Consider the following 15,950-nt stretch of genomic DNA (forward strand, 5'->3'; position numbering starts at 1 on the left):
ACTAAGTGTTCTTTCTATTCTGTACATGAGCCAGTGTTGACCAGCTGGCTCTGGGGCTTTATGGTGAAGCTGTCTACAGTTTCCAGAACTGTATGGTTGAGTCGGCCTGATCTATGAGAACTGTGGCCAGTTGTGCCCCTGTCTGTATTTATTTTCTTTTTGGAGGTGGGGGTCATTTCACTGTGTTGCCCAGGTGCAAGCCGTCATCCTCTCAAGTAGCTAAGGCACAAACCTCTGCATTTTAACTGGATCCATCATTAAGTAATACTTCGCTCTACAATCGTTTAGCCTCAAGTAAAGAGAACAAGGGGGAGGGTAAGGCCTATAAGATCCCCTGGGGAGGGTCTGTGTCTGCAGCTCTTCTCCTCAGGATCGGATCTCACCTTAAAGGTGGCAAGGGTGGCAATAGTTTCCCGCCTCACTGTCTCGGGTGTTTTTTTCCTGAACACTCATCCAGATAATAGAAAACATTTTTCTTGGCTTGATTTCTCCCACCGAGGGTGTTGTCCCCCGCCCCCTTGTCAAGGCACTCTATAGATGAAGCTTCTTGCTGGGGGGATTTAGTTCTCCTAATTGATTATAGTTAAATTGATTCTTGATTGGGGGGGACGAACTCATTTACTCCAGCCTTGTCAGAGTGACAGAGGGGCAGCAGGCAGGGGAGCACTCCACTGACCAGCCGGTGGACTCTTCTTGCCAGGGGAGGATGTGCTGTCCTTTCTAGGGGGAAAGAGCTAGAAGCTCAGCCACTCTGGAACCTCCAGAGCTCAGAGGGGGCTGGGAGACAAATGGGTATATAATTTTATAAACCTCGGGATATATTTCTTCTTCACAACAACTTATACTATCTTATGACGTAAGTATGTAAGAAGCTATCCTGAAGATAATTTGGAGAGGGGCAAAGGCTATTTTAGAAAACCCCATGAGGAAATTTTCTGCTCTAAAGTTGTACTTTTACTTTTGTTTTAATAAACTGTATCCAGTGAGCAGGAGTGGTGTGGTGTGTGTGTGTGTGCGCGTGTGTGAGTGTAAGCACCAGCTCAAGGAAATGCATTTGTAACAGGCAGACAGGCGCCATACCTAACTGTCAGTTTGATGCTGAAGAAAGACAAATGATGCAAAAAGACTCACAAGACAGGCAGTGCAGGTGAACTTGAGCCCAGTGGCTCGGTGGGCCCTAAGATGGGCTGATGGTAGGAAGGGCAGATGGATACCCCACCCCCCAGGGGATCTTTGGAGACAGTCAGTGTCCTCAGGAAAGGCCTTAAAATGGAGCCACTGCATTTCCTGCCCATTTCCACTCATGACTGCCTTGAATCCTGGTGTTATTCAGCGCACTTAAGAATGGCTTCAGGGAGGGATCTTGAGATTCTCTGTAATTGGAAAGTGGCCCGTCCCTAGTTGTCATGCCTTCTCAATGAAAAAGGATACCTATCTTCCAGCCTCACTATGTTCACACGTTTGGAAGGTGCAAAATTTGACTTTGGCAGGCATTTCGGATGACCCAGTTACCGTAAGAACTATTTCCTGCCAAATGCCAGTAGACTTACCAGCATAAGGCAAGTACCAATTTGCCCTAGCTTGGGTTTCCTGCATCAAAGCCCTCGGATGACACATACCTGTAGTTTCTGAAATGTTGACAACCTGAAGCTATTCTGACTATAGGACACTTCTGTGTCTACACTCATCAGCTAGTTAGCTGATTCCAGTAGCTCATGGATACAGGAAGTGCTGTGGATGCAGGAAGCTGCCAGAGGGAGAGAGAGCCTCCCCTGATGGAGCGGCACCTGAGTCGCAGGGGTGTTTGCCCAGCCCCCTGCATTTGTTCCACGCCAACTATGAGAGGCTCACCATCTCGAGACATCCCCACGGCCAGGCATTTCTGCAGCCGACAGTGCTGGCAGCGGTTTCTGCTGGTCCGATCGATCAAACAGTTCTTCTGACGAGGACAGGAGTAGGTGGCATTGCTCTGCTGACTTCTCCTGAAAAAGCCCTGTGATTCAGTTATAAATACGGAACAGGTTAGTGTCAGTTCCAGTGGTGATACCCAAAGGCTGGGAACTAAACATCGAGCACCGAGTGGCATTAATATTTAATGGAGGGCTAAGCTTGGAGCAGAATCTTCCACGAGACCATTAATGAAATTAAAGTCACTTCTTTTTTCTTGAGTAAAATTAACCCCCAGAGCCTAATCGTCCATCTCTTACACATGCAAAACTTGCATTAACTTCTGCTCACTTGCCCGTGTAAAAGACACATGATCAGGGTGATCAAACAAAGCAGTGTGCTTGCTGCAATGACACCAAAGGATTTGCCTTTAGCCTGTATCTCCAAAATACCTTTTCTTTTGGTGCTCTTGTGGAGGTATACACAAAAGTATGTGCATGGGTGTTTGTGTGTGCACATGTATGTTCCTGTGTGTGCTGTGAAGGCCAGATGAGGTGTCCTGGTGTCACACTGCCTTATTTTGCGGAAACAGGGTCTCTCACTGTGCCTGGCAATAGACTGTCAGGTTGCAACTCCCAGTGAGCCTCCCATCTATGCAGGAGTGGCAGATGTCCATGTCATGTCTGGCTTTTTATGTGGGTGCTGGGAACTCAAACGTAGGTTCTCATGTGTGTGGTGGCAAGTGTTGTGTCCCATGATGTCATCTATATCCCCAGCTTCCAAAACACTTTTTGGTAAACTAAACACTTTTCTGGGCTTCCCAGAGTTAAGAGAAATGTGTTTGCACCCAGCTCACTTCTGTCTGGGTGTGCCGTGGTGTTTACCACTCAAGCCTCTGAACCTATTGGTGCGAACAGTTAGATGACCCTGGATTGACTACTTTAAGGATTAGTGGCATTGTGAATCCCGAGTCCGCACTGGTTGGGAATCAGCAGTGTTTAGAAGCGTGGCCTTTAGGATTAGGTCCAGTGTGCTGATCACCCACTGTGTGCTGAGTGCTGTGCTGGAGATGAGAAGGTGTGCAAAGGCACTTGGGAGCTGCTCACCTCCAGCTGTGTGCTTGCTTAGTAACTTCCTGATTTCCAGTATAGGGACTAGAAGGTGCAAGCTTTTCTTTAGTGATTTTGTAGGAGAAACCCACAAGCTTAGCACAGGTAAAATATTTTCACTATGGCCAACTTAAAAATATGTTCTAATCTGCCATAGATTTCTCATGCAATACATGTGCTACTTAGAAGTATATTTCATAACTTCCAAAATACATGACAGGATTGGGGATTGTGTGTGTGTGTGTGTGTGTGTGTGTGTGAAATATATGTGTGTATGTATATACACACATATATTTCAATGATATCTTAACCTGGGCAAAAGAAAAATACACAGTAGAAAAATAAGGAGCTGCTTATGTGAAGCAGAACCACAAAGGGTACAAGAGAGAGAATGGTCATCTTCAGGGCTGTCTTCAATGATAAAGACAGATGTCTCCAGCCAGGGGGACATTGGTGGGGCAGGGAGTAAAGGAAGGATGGAATAGGGAATGTCAAAATATTGATATGCTTCAGCCCACAAATGTTTCTAGAGGCATATTTGGCTACTGTATCAGAATTATTAGGGACAGAAATAAAATGTGCTTGTCCTGTAAGCCAGGAATCTCTTCTAGAGAAATGGTACAAGATTCATCCAAAGGATGCTCTGCAGAGCACTCGATGCCCAGTATGACTGACCTGGGTTCTAGTACACATCCATACTACGGAGTTAGGCGACCACTGAAAATTATGTTTCAGAAATACTGTTAGTATAAAAAGGTGATAAAATTGGCTGAAGATCTAAGACCAGTGTAATCCATTCTGAGAGTGAGAGAACACCCCATATTTGATGTAAAAGAAACTATGAAAAATTATGCCCCCCAAAGGGGATTGCTGGTCTTGGCTAATAGGGCCGTTAGTGACTCCGATTCTCTCATTTTCTCTTTGCTTTCTATTATTTCTCTACAGGTTGGTGGTCAGGTATGTAAGGCACTCGAAATCTGCCATCATTGTCCTCACCTGCTGCTTTGTGTGATGACTGGGGCCTGTGTGGACCAAGCCAAGTTAGATGCATGTGAGCCAGGCTCTTCTAACCCACTTTGTACTGAGTCCAGTGTCTTGGAAAGCAGTCTTCTGTTAAAATATTTAAAGCTGTGTGTGTGTGTGTTTTCTTAGATTTTACTAGAAGGAAGCCAAAAAATATATTTTAAAGTACACCAAGCGGTCACCTGCATGGATGGTCACTTTGGTCTCTGTCCCTTTATCACCTTCCTGGGGCTCGACCACTGGCTACACCCTCTATGTTTTTTTTAACAGGGATTTAATTTTTTTATTTTATTTATTTGTGTGAAGGGTAAAGGGATTAGACAGCCTCTTGAGATGGCTTGCTCAAAATCCCACCGCTAGTACTTCAGGAAGTCAGGACAGAGATTTTTCCAGACTTCTTTCCAGAACACTCTTGTCCCCTTTGTCTCTACAATAAGTAGCAGGACAGATTGACTCTGAAATTACATTTCCCTTTAGATTTGTTACTTCAGCTGGCCTAGGCTACACAAGCATCTTATCAACTCATGGGCTACTACTGCAGCTGAGGCGGGGTGGGAGTCACAGGAGAAATCGGCTTCCAGTTCCTGCATCTCTCCCTTTCTGCCCAGAAGCATCACATCTCCGTTAATTTGTCTTACCTACCCCAGCCCCATCGCAATCTGGCTCATTCATGGAGAGAACAGCAAGGAAACTCAGGGCAAGGGCTCAGAGTCGCTCTCATTAGGGATGTCTGAGTGAATCGGGCTGTAAACTGCAAGGAAAATTAATGCAGCATTCTGTGTGTCTGGGGTTGGAGGAGGGGCAGCAAGTCTGAAGCTTGTGCCTGGCTTCCAAGCTGTCTAGACATGGAGCTGGGAAGGATTTGGGAAAGCAAAACCCAGCAGACATACCCTCACCACCTTCCATTTTTTCCTCAGTGGGATCCATCAAGAACACAACTGCTCCGCAGCTTTGAGAGGTTGGAGCTGAAAACCAGGGCAAGGCCGGTCTCTTGGACAAAAGATGACAGAGTCTGACCCTCAAGAAGAAATACCCCATTCCCTATGGGAGGGGTCCAGTGGCGCTTTCTTGGGAGAGGCTGGGGAGGCTGCCCTGACTCAGCCAAACTGAATCTTGCTTTCTTTGTGTGTGTGGCCCATGAGGGTGGACTCTGGTGCCAAACCCGGGGTTTGTGCATCAGGCGCTGTTCACCTTAGATTTTGGTTTCTTTTCCTACCTTGTGTTTTAAGACTGGGTTACTCACAGGAACTCAAGATTAGGCTAGGCTGGCCAACCAGTGGGCCCAGGGTAGACCAGTGGGCCCAGGGCCGACCAGTGGGCCCAGGCATCTGTGTGTCTCCGCCCACCACGCCCACAGCATGGGGGCTGTAAGCACACGCACGCATGCACGCACGCAGCCGCACCTCACCTGATCTTTAATATAGTTGAACTCAGGTCCTCATGTTTGCATGGCAAATGCTTCACTGAGCTATCTCCTAAGCCCCTGGTTGTCTTCAAAACCTTCCCTCCCCCTCGGCTCCCCCCCTCCCCCCCAGTATTCCTCGGAGGGATTCTGAGCCGTTTAAATGCCTAGGAAGTTATACTGTTATACTGGTGAAACAATGCTTTAGAATCCATAGGAGAATTAGAAGTAAGAAAGAAACCATAGTAAGCTTAGGGGGTTCCTTGTTTCTTAACCGAGAAACAGTGTGCTTCTGAGTGAGACGCGGGAGTTTGTGTGCTTGGAGCACATCCTAGAGAAGGTTCCTCTGAGACATGAGTTCCTGAGACAGAGCAACCTGTGGCGAAGCTCTGAGGGGAATATGTAACACAAAGCCAGCACTCAGTCAAGGACTGGCGAGAAAGGAATTAACTACAGCACTGTGTAGTTTTACCAAAACCAAAAGATATGTTGGAGCACTTGAAGTAGTTCCATTCTAGACATGGTGGACTTGGAGAAAGAGTCACCATGATCTACCTCAAGCAGGAGATGCTTGGATTGTGGCACACTACCACCACCTAGTGGCTATATGCTGCCATGCAGCCCTTCAAAATGTACCCACAACAGGCCTTCAGAGCTGGAAGGAAGTTGAAAGAAGGAAGTTGGAAGAAGTTGAAAGGCCCTGTGGCCCTTAACCTGCGAGGTGATGGAATCACCCAAGTAGGTCTTGACAGTGCACCATACATCTGTTACACTTCACGGGAACTCAGGAGTCTGAGCAACATGAAAGAGTTTCACCGACATGACTGCCTAAACATGAGCACCAATAAGAGGGCAGCAGAAGGCCAAAGAGGTTTCAGTGTAGCACAGAGAGTCACAGGCAACCAGAGAATGCTGAGAGGGAAGAGCATTCTTCTCTGATATCAAGAGAATAGCCCTGAAATGTACACACGAGTAACACTGTACTGAGCAGGTTGTGTTTAGAATATATATGAGGATGTGTGAAACAACAATTAATGAAAAGAAAGATTAAAATTATTGGAATTAGTTAAATAATTGTATATTAATTGAAATTAATGAAATAGAAAATGAAAAATAATTTAATAAAAGAGTGCAAGGAAAGGTATATGGATGGATGGTCTGGAGTGAGGAAAGGGAGATGGTGTATTATAATCTCAAAAATATAAGAAAGATGATGACGCATGTGTGTCCCTGGGTGTGTGCTGGACACTTGGGTGCTGTGTCTAAGAGGCCGGAAGAGGACATCAGATTCCCTAGAACTGGAGTTTACAGAGGATTCTGAGCCACTTGAAGCGGGTGCTGGCAACTGAACTCTGGAAGAGAAATACAGCTCATAGCTGTTGAGTCATCCCGGGAACCCGGGGCTGCTTTGTCTTGAAAGTACATTGAGTCTCATTTATGACATGTCTACTGCTCAGTACTTTTGAGAAAACAAAATGATTATTTGGTTTTGTGTGTGCGCGTATGTATGTGTGTATATATATAATTTGACCCTTGTGTGAGACTTTCTTCTACTTCTTGGGGTTAGGACTGGAGCCAGAGTGTTGAGGAGAAAGCTCATAATCTGGATTCAAGAGGTGATTACTAAATATCAGGAAATTCAGTCAATCCAGTTGTTAAACCTAACTACCATTAAAAAACGATTATTATAATGGGTGCTGTCCAGTGTATTGGAAGGATGGCGGCAGCTGGAGATGCTGAAGTCCTGGTTATTTCTTCCTGACTCCCCAGCAAGCTGGTGCACTGGGGCACTTGCAATAGCCTCATGGTGGAGTACTTACACCACAGAAACTGGCAAACACTACACTTTGGGGCCCAGTTGATGGCTACTACTATTGGTGGCTGTCTAAAATGACAAGTAATAAAGTGGCCCCGTGCTGACCATACGTGAGACTGTGTCCTAGCCATGGAAGGCAGATGGGAATAGTGTAGAAAAATGGAAGCATTCGTTCAGAAATCGAAATTTACTAACAGTTTGGCAAAAGTGTTCCCATCTCCACTAACAAAGATGTGAAGTTCCAAAATGTGTGGCTCTTGCCTCACTTTCTTATTGCCACGTGGAGATAAAATTATCAACCTGAAATTGAGTTTTCATCAGCTCCGTTCCTCCATCCAAATCCAGGTGCACACTCACCTGACGCCTGTCTCCAGGTGCACACTCACCTGACGCCTGTCTCCAGGTGCACACTCACCTGACGCCTGTCTCCAGGTGCACACTCACCTGACGCCTGTCTCCAGGTGCACACTCACCTGACGCCTGTCTCCAGGTGCACACTCACCTAACGCCTGTCTCCAGGTGCACACTCACCTGACGCCTGTCTCCAGGTGCACACTCACCTGACGCCTGTCTCCAGGTGCACACTCACCTGACGCCTGTCTCTGGAGTCACCTCCCTGCCTGTCAGCCTCCAGCACTTGTTTCACCCTCCTGATAACCAGGTGTCTCTCTCCCAGATTCAGTCCTCCTTCCAGATCCTACACAGACCAAGCTAGTTCTTTTTATTTTTTGATATATATTTTTTGATATATTTTTTATTTACATTTCAAATGATTTCCCCTTTCCTGGCTCCCCACTCCCTGAAAGTCCCATAAGCCCTCTTCCCTCCCCCTGTTCCCCCATCCACCCCTTCCCTCTTCCCTGTTCTGGTATTGCCCCACACTGCTGCACTGAGCCTTTCCAGAACCAGGGGCCACTCCTCTGTTCTTCTTGGGCATCATTTGATATGTGGATTATATCTTGGGTATTCCAAGTTTCTAGGCTAATATCCACTTATCAGTGAGTGAATACCATGATTGATCTTTTGAGACTAGGTTACCTCACTTAGTATGATGTTCTCCAGCTCCATCCATTTGTCTAAGAATTTCATGAATTCATTGTTTCTAATGGCTGTGTATATATACCACATTTTTTTGTATCCATTCCTCCGTTGAGGGACACTTGGGTTCTTTCCAGCTTCTGGCTATTATAAATAGGGCTGCTATGAACATAGTGGAACATGTGTCCTTATTACATGCTGGGGAATCCTCTGGGTATATGCCAGGAGTGGTATAGCAGGGTCCTCCCCGTGCCCAGTTGCCCAGTTTTCTGAGGAACTACCATACTGATTTCCAGAGTGGTTGTACCAACTTGCAACCCCACCAGCAGTGGAGGAGTGTTCCTCTTTCTCCACATCCTTGCCAACACCTGCTGTCTCCTGAGATTTTAACCTTAGCCATTCTGACTAGCCATTTCCTTTTTTTTAGCTGTCTTCAGACATGAAAAGAGCGGCAGATTGTGAGCCACCATGTGGTTGCTGGGATTTGAACTCAGGACCTTCTGAAGAGCAGTCAGTGTGCTTAACCGCTGAGCCATCTCTCCAGCCCCTCCAAGCTAGTTCTTAAGGACCTCTGTCCCACTATTGCCTGGAAACTCAGAATCTCCTCCCCCATCCTTCTCTGGGACCTTTTCTGAGCCGGCCCCTCCCAGGCACACTCCTACTCTGACTCTGCCCTCCAGCTGCATGTCACCGCCTCCACTATCTTCTCTGTTCAAAAGAGTTAACTCAGATACCTGCTGAGAGAATGGCAGGGTGGGGGTGGGGAGAGGGCCCCAGTAACAGCCATATTCTGAGCATCATTCTAGGTGCCTCAGAAGACACCTTATCAACTGTATGTAAAGTAGCCATTTGCATGTCTGTTGTATGTTCAGGTTTAAAGTCCAGGGAAATAGAGCTATATGTTCAAGAGCTCACAGCAAGCAGATGATAGGAGGTACTGGCTATGAGTTCTCGATTCTAGGTGCATCTTATCCCAAAGGCTTGCTTTTATGGTGAGTGTGCCAAAGAGCAACCTTGGGCCTCAATCCTCAGGGGCTTCTCCTTCCTTCCTTCCTTCCTTCCTTCCTTCCTTCCTTCTTTCCTTCCCCTTCCCTTCCCTTCCCCCTCCCTCCCTGGCAGGGATTTTTCACTGGCCCCTGTGGCTCACCAGTTAGGCTAGGCTGGCCTCAGGGATTCTCCAGGAAGTTTAAGCATGTGTTACTGGTGATCAAACTTGTGTAGCAAGTACTTTATCAATGAAGACCTCTCCCCAGCCTCAGGTCACAGAAATATGGAGGGCAGATTGAAAAATAAGCCCCCTACCCACTTCTTAGATCTGTAGTGGAAGTTACTGATAATGGCCAAAGTGGGTGTGCTGCAGTGCCTCACACGCCTCACACACTGCATTTTTACACAGGTGGGAAAACCAGTTTGCTAGATCCATCTCATTCAAAAATTTTTTTTGAAATATCAGTGACTTTTTACATTGGGGTTATTACTGATTTGACTCAAGCATGTGGGCTGGCTGGACACTGACCGGTAGATGTAGGAGAGGTTACTCAGGAGTCGTGCCCTGGAGCTGGAGGGCCCCTCCTGCCTGGGGCTGCCTCTCCATGAAGCACAGGCTGCAATACTGATCTGATGTTTGGTCTTTTGACAATTTTCACGTAATGAATTGATTCCTACAGTTCATTAACATACCCACTTCCACTTCTGTGTACACATATGTCTTAATTAGCTGCTCATTGGCTGTTTAATTACAAGAAAACAGCTGACAGCTGCCTTGTGGAATTCTAATGGCAGACGCGCTGGAATGGCTACACATTTGCTTTTTGACAACCAAGATTTATTCATGACTCTGAGTTATTGTGAGTGCTCCTATGCCTGCCCAAAGCATCGCATCTTGCAGTTTGACTAAGAATTGGAAATTCAGGAGACGTGCACGAGTGGGTTCTATGTCTGCCGATGCAGGCAAGAGCTGAGCTCTCTATGTAAAAAGATGCCCTATGTCCCTTTTTTTAATTTTTTTTTAAATTTTTTAAATTTTTTTTGTGAATGTTCAGGAGGGTGAGGATGAGTGTGGATAAAAAGTGGAGAAGCTGGACAATGGGGAAAAGATGGCGGAAAGATGGCACTGTCAGGTTTACTGAGGGTAAGGATAGGTCACCCACAGATTGAAGTCAGGGGGAGGAGGAGGTGAAGGAAGTGAGAAAGTGGAAACGGACTTAGAGCAGGTGTAAGGTCTCCTAAGCAGTAAAGGAGGAAAGAGACTCGGGTTCTTAAGAACAGGCAGCCTCGTTTGTACCAGTTATAGCTGCACAACAACTGTCCCACCCTACCCATGCCCAAGCATCCGGTAGCGCTTCCCAGGGAAACTTTCTTCCATAGATAATGGCCTACCTCCTTGTGAAACTGGGTGTGGTAGAGAGCTCTGACTGGAAGCTGGCAGCACCTCATGTGTCCCCTTCGTAAGTGTGGATGTTACCAGTGCCTGAGCACCAACATTCTCAGATCCAGTCCCCAAAAGGCGCTCCACAACCCCTGGAGAACCATCCAGAAATCAAGTACTAAGGCAGGGAGGACTCTACCTACCACACTGTTTGGAGCCTAGCTTGTTTGCAAGCTGAGGAGGGACGGGGCAGACGGGGCAGTAGCCACTGAGACACGATGAACAAGCCACTTGTCTTTGTGGCACTGGAAACTGAAGCAGAGGCACTCTATCCCCCTCCTCACCTGACAGTAGAATGGAAGACTCAGATGGCTGACGGGTAAAGTGACATCCTGTCCTTCCTAGCTCTTTCATTTTAAAAGGCTGAGCTCTAGTCCACAACTAGGAAGTTTAAAACTTTAAAAATAAAAAAAATATTGAACATGAAAACATTTAATGTTGAAAACCATACAGAGCCAGCTCAGGGGTCGTAGTGACTTTTTACAATGGAATAACAAAAATAGCAGAATTCATGAAGAACTAGGAGGGCCTAAGGGGAACAGTCATCAGTTTCTTCCCAGCCAATTGCATACAAAGCTCCACACACTTTGAGGATTTCCTCAGAGGGGAGAAAAATGCCAGTAACATACTCTAAATACCATTAAAACCTTCCTATAGTTATTTTACGAAATGTTTGTATGAAGGGATGATCGTAAATTTCCCAGTGATTGGCTGGAAGAGGAAGTTTCACACAGGACACCATCTTAGCTATAAGTCATTGATGAGTAAGTCTCAGATAAGTGAATCATATATGGCAAGTATACTATGATTTATATGTATGTATTTATATACAGGTTATATGTATTTTTATGGAGAGCAAAAGGTCTTAAATATGAGAAGCCAATTTACTAACCCCAGTGCTAGACTGTACAATAAACCTAAAAACCGTAGAGGCAAAGGCATAGGGGTTAGAGCACTTCTGCTCTTGCAAAGGCCCTAGGTTTGGTTCCTGCAGCTCATGACCAAGTTTCATTCTAGCTCCAGGGGATCCAACCCCTTTCCCTGACTTCCGTGGCAGCTGCACTTATACACATACCTCTACAACTACCTTACAGTTGAAACTGTAGAGACAAAGCCTAAACCAGTTACGGATTTGAAAAACGAACCAAAAGTAGGTGTCTGTGACACTGAGAAATGTTCCATTATCAGCTGAGCTGCAGTAGGAGTGAGAGCCTGTGGCCTCTGGACCATTTCTCAAAGGTCTAACCACAAGTACGGGAGTGTGTTCCTTTCTTCACGGGGTTAGGATGGAGGTTCAGCTTCTCATCTATAGCCCAGGTATCGTTTCTAGGGTTTTTATTTCTGTCCTTTCCAACCTCTGGTTCCCATGGGCTGGTCATTGTTACCAAGGATTCAACCAGATTTGGTGCCAGGAGTTCAGAACATCTCTTGACAGAGGGGAATCCGTGCATACTGCTGTCGGATTGATGATGATAAATTCTCCCCATGATAGAACATGTGGTGGAGGGAACCCTTGCTCCCTTCCACTACCTACAGAAAACAGCATTTATTCCCTGCCAACCGGCGTGTATGTCCTTCCCTAAATGCAATGGCTACAACCAAGGCTGCCCACGCAGGTTATTTTACCTGTGCCATTCCCCACTATCCTTAACTCTTAGCCCAGGATGCCTCCCTGGCCCCATGTTGGGGCCTGTAAAACTGAACCAGGCCCAGATTCCTCTAGTGCCATCAGCTGCATATGGGCATCTGTGAGTTTATACAGTTATTTTTGCCCTGCGCAGACCTCTTCTTTACAGATAGACCATAAACTCCTTGAGGGAGGATTTAGTCAGCTACATCTTTGGATTCCTCAGAGTGCTTATGGTAAGTGGTCCCAAGGGAGAGTTAGTATTACTTTTACTATTGTGTGCATGGACATGAAAAAGTGCCAATGACTTTAGAAGACAAGACTAGGCCATGGATATCCCATTAATAGTATCTCGTATCTCTCCACACTGAGCATTGCCAAGGTATAGAGGAGTGTGGGTAACAACAGCCAGCTCTCGGAATGCAAGTGCTCCCGTTGCATAGCCAAGCCTCTCCTGAGTGCCTGACCTGGATGCATGTGAGTACTCCAGCAAGCAGCTCGCTACCCTTACCTAACAGGCTGGAAAAATGGATGGATACTCTAAGTGATGAGGTCACTGCTCAACCTGACAAGCCCCAGGCAGAATTCTAACCCAGGTAGGTAGTCTGGGCAGACTCAGATCAGAGGCCATCTAGTGCACTGCGCCAGTCTAGATCTCCAAGGGTATGAGCAGAAGGCAAACTGGGAAGAACCAGAAATAAGGGAGGAGTCCTCCCACCTATGGTTTTTGTTTACCTAAGAAAATACATGGAAAAATGATAATTACTTCAATGATCACATTCTCTGGCTTCTTTATGGTCAGGCTGATTTTTAGATCTACCTACAATAGAGCTAGCTCAGAAAATGACTGTGGTGTTTGAATGAGAATGCCCCGCCCCCATAGACTCATATGTTTGAGTGCTTAGCCCCCAGCTGGTGGAACTGTTTGGGAAGGATTAGGAGGTGTGGCCTCGGAGGACGTGTGTCACTGGACACACTGGAGGCAAGCTTTGAGGTTTTGGCAGACTCCCGTCTCCTACCTTTTGCTTGCAGTTTGGGATGTGAGCTCTTAACTTTCCTACTGCCATGTCTTCACACACTCTAACCCTGTGAAACTGTGAGCCCAATGGCATGCTTTCATTTATAAGTTGTTTGACTTATCGCAGCAATAGAAAACCAGACCATTTTCTATCCCCTTCCTCATTACAAATCCTCTTGATATGCAATGTGGCTTACCCTCCTATACCTAATTATACTGCCAGGAAGAAAACTATTTATGATTTGTCATGGTGGGATCATCTCCACCTGGTTAGAATATGAAAATTAACGACAGTTGCAGAAGTCTGTAGACTTCACTGTATGTAGGGGTAAAATGATTATAGTGAGACACTACAATATAGAACCAAAACCAAATTCACAATACTGTACAACAATGAATAACTCATACTCTAGTGGTTTAGTGGGGTTCATTGTGGGAAGTCACATGAGCAGATGAGCAGAACTACCACCAGCTAATGCCATTTCAACATGGAGTTGTTGCATGGCCAGGATTTGGGGAGGGGGTGTCTAGATATACTGGGACTGTAACTGCTGTTAGCCTTACTGTTTGTATTTATTTTCTCCAGAATAAATATTGGGCCTTAAAATATCCTGTGCATGTGTAAATGCACTGGTACTCTGTCAGTTCGGGACTCACTGAATAGCCTGTTATTAATGAGCCTAAGGCATAGCATACAAGTCGCCCCCACTCTACCCCTGAATTTCATTTTTCTAGATAACACATTGTCAGTTCAATACATAGAACTCCAGTGGCACAGCTGACCAACTCGGAGAGAGTCCTGGGCTTCCAGGGCAGCATGCAAGGACATAGGTGGCACAGGCACCCAGGGGACGGGCCAAGCATGAAGACCATGCATGCAGAGGACCACAACAGAGCAAACACTGCTGTATGGATGAGAGAGGACCTGGTGCTCCCACCAAGGACATAGCTGTGGGGACACAGAGGCTGAAGTTGAGCCAGCTGTCATGGACAGGTCATTTGCATGGCAAGGTTAGTATTTCAACTTTCTTTCCATATGTGTGGGACATGCAGAGGCCTGAGGAGGACATCTTAATACTTGAGATAGAGATATTCACTGTTTCAGCTCTGGTGGCTGGCAGGTGAGCTCTGGGGAGCTGTCTGTCTCTGCCCTGTCACTGTTGGGGTTACAGCGCACACAAACACGCCCAATGCTAGGTCCTCATACTGGCAGAGCAAGCAGTGTCATACACTCAGCTGTCTCTCCAGACCCAAGTATTTAATTTTTTAAATAATTTATTTCAGAGAGGCCAGATTAAGGAAGAAAGGGGCATAATTTCTTTCTTTGTCTTTCTTTCTTTCAATCCAGCACCAAGGCGCCTTAACCACAGAGATGAATAATTCAAAAATCCCCTCAAGTAACAAGTTCCCCACTTCTGAAAGGTGGGTGGCTTTTGAAAAAAGTACAAAGGGATTTGGTAATGTTCAAAAGTCCCATGCTCTAGACCAGTGAGGTGGCTTAGTGGGTATAGGGACTTGCCATCAAGACTGAAGACCTGAGTTCCTAGGACCTACACAGTAGAGAGGACTGACTCCTGCAAGCTGCCATCCGACCTCCGTGTATGCCATGGAGCCTCCTCTTCCTGTCCCAAATAAATATGTACTAATATATATATATTTTTTTTCTTTTTTTGGTTTTTCGAGACAGGGTTTCTCTGTGTAGCCCTGGCTGTCCTGGAACTTACTCTGTAGACCAGGCTGGTCTCGAACTCAGAAATCCACCTGCCTCTGCCTCTCAAGTGCTGGGATTAAAGGCGTGTGCCACCACTGCCTGGCTACATGATAATTTTTAAAAATCCATCTTCATTAACCTGCAGTCTAGATGATGCATTTACATATATGTAAATCAGCCAATGATCTGATTAGCAGTGAAAGGAAGAATTTAAAAAATTATGATGCTAATCTCCCCCAAATCTCTCAGCCATTATGTACGTATGTCTGCAGGTGATTCTATCTTATGCAATACATTCTAGTTTTCACTAATGGAAAGCAAACCAAATTTACAGATTCCTCCCAACCCCCACTCTTAAAAAGCCTCAGGGCTAATCTGGGTTTGGCTATTACTGTCTCCTAGGCCTATTGCATCAAATAGCAACTCTCCCACTCATTCTGTGCTATTTTAACCCTGTCTTAGGACTCTTCCCATACAAGCAGAAGCATTTACAATTTAACCAATGGAAATTTGAATAACAGTTTGGGGGCAAGGTCTTGGATTGATTAAGATAAGCATCTCTTTTTTCCATTCTCACAGAAAGCCTGTTCTGCATCCAGGACTCCAAGGTCACACCATACAAATGGTCACAATAGCAATAATGAAGATGCTATTTAGACTCAAGTGACACTTTCCAGGTTACTTTATAAGTGCCTCCGATTCTTGGAGTATCCTAACAGGTGGGAAGGGCAGGTGTCACCGCTACTTTACAGATGAAGTTGAGGGACTAAAAGGCTAAGATGTGGACAGGTAGACACCAGGAATAAATCTCAGTTCTTCCCATAACTTAACATCTGAATAGCAACAGAAACACTCAGTCACAACCATGTGAAACTTATGGGAAATACCTTC

At 45.9% G+C, this 15,950-nt stretch overlaps 1 protein-coding gene across 2 annotated transcripts in view; it reads right to left on the reverse strand.

Annotated features, from left to right (window-relative positions):
* Rora (RAR related orphan receptor A) overlaps nt 1-15,950 on the reverse strand; it is a 97,224-nt gene that overhangs the window by 20,604 nt on the left and 60,670 nt on the right. For both annotated transcript variants that reach the window (XM_052187917.1, XM_052187915.1), the window contains exon 3: nt 1,852-1,993. In XM_052187917.1, the coding sequence (XP_052043877.1) occupies nt 1,852-1,993 (142 nt within the window). The remainder of the gene's footprint in view (nt 1-1,851; nt 1,994-15,950) is intronic.

Source organism: Apodemus sylvaticus, chromosome 7 (assembly GCF_947179515.1).
Source record: "Apodemus sylvaticus chromosome 7, mApoSyl1.1, whole genome shotgun sequence".
Taxonomy (NCBI): domain Eukaryota; kingdom Metazoa; phylum Chordata; class Mammalia; order Rodentia; family Muridae; genus Apodemus; species Apodemus sylvaticus.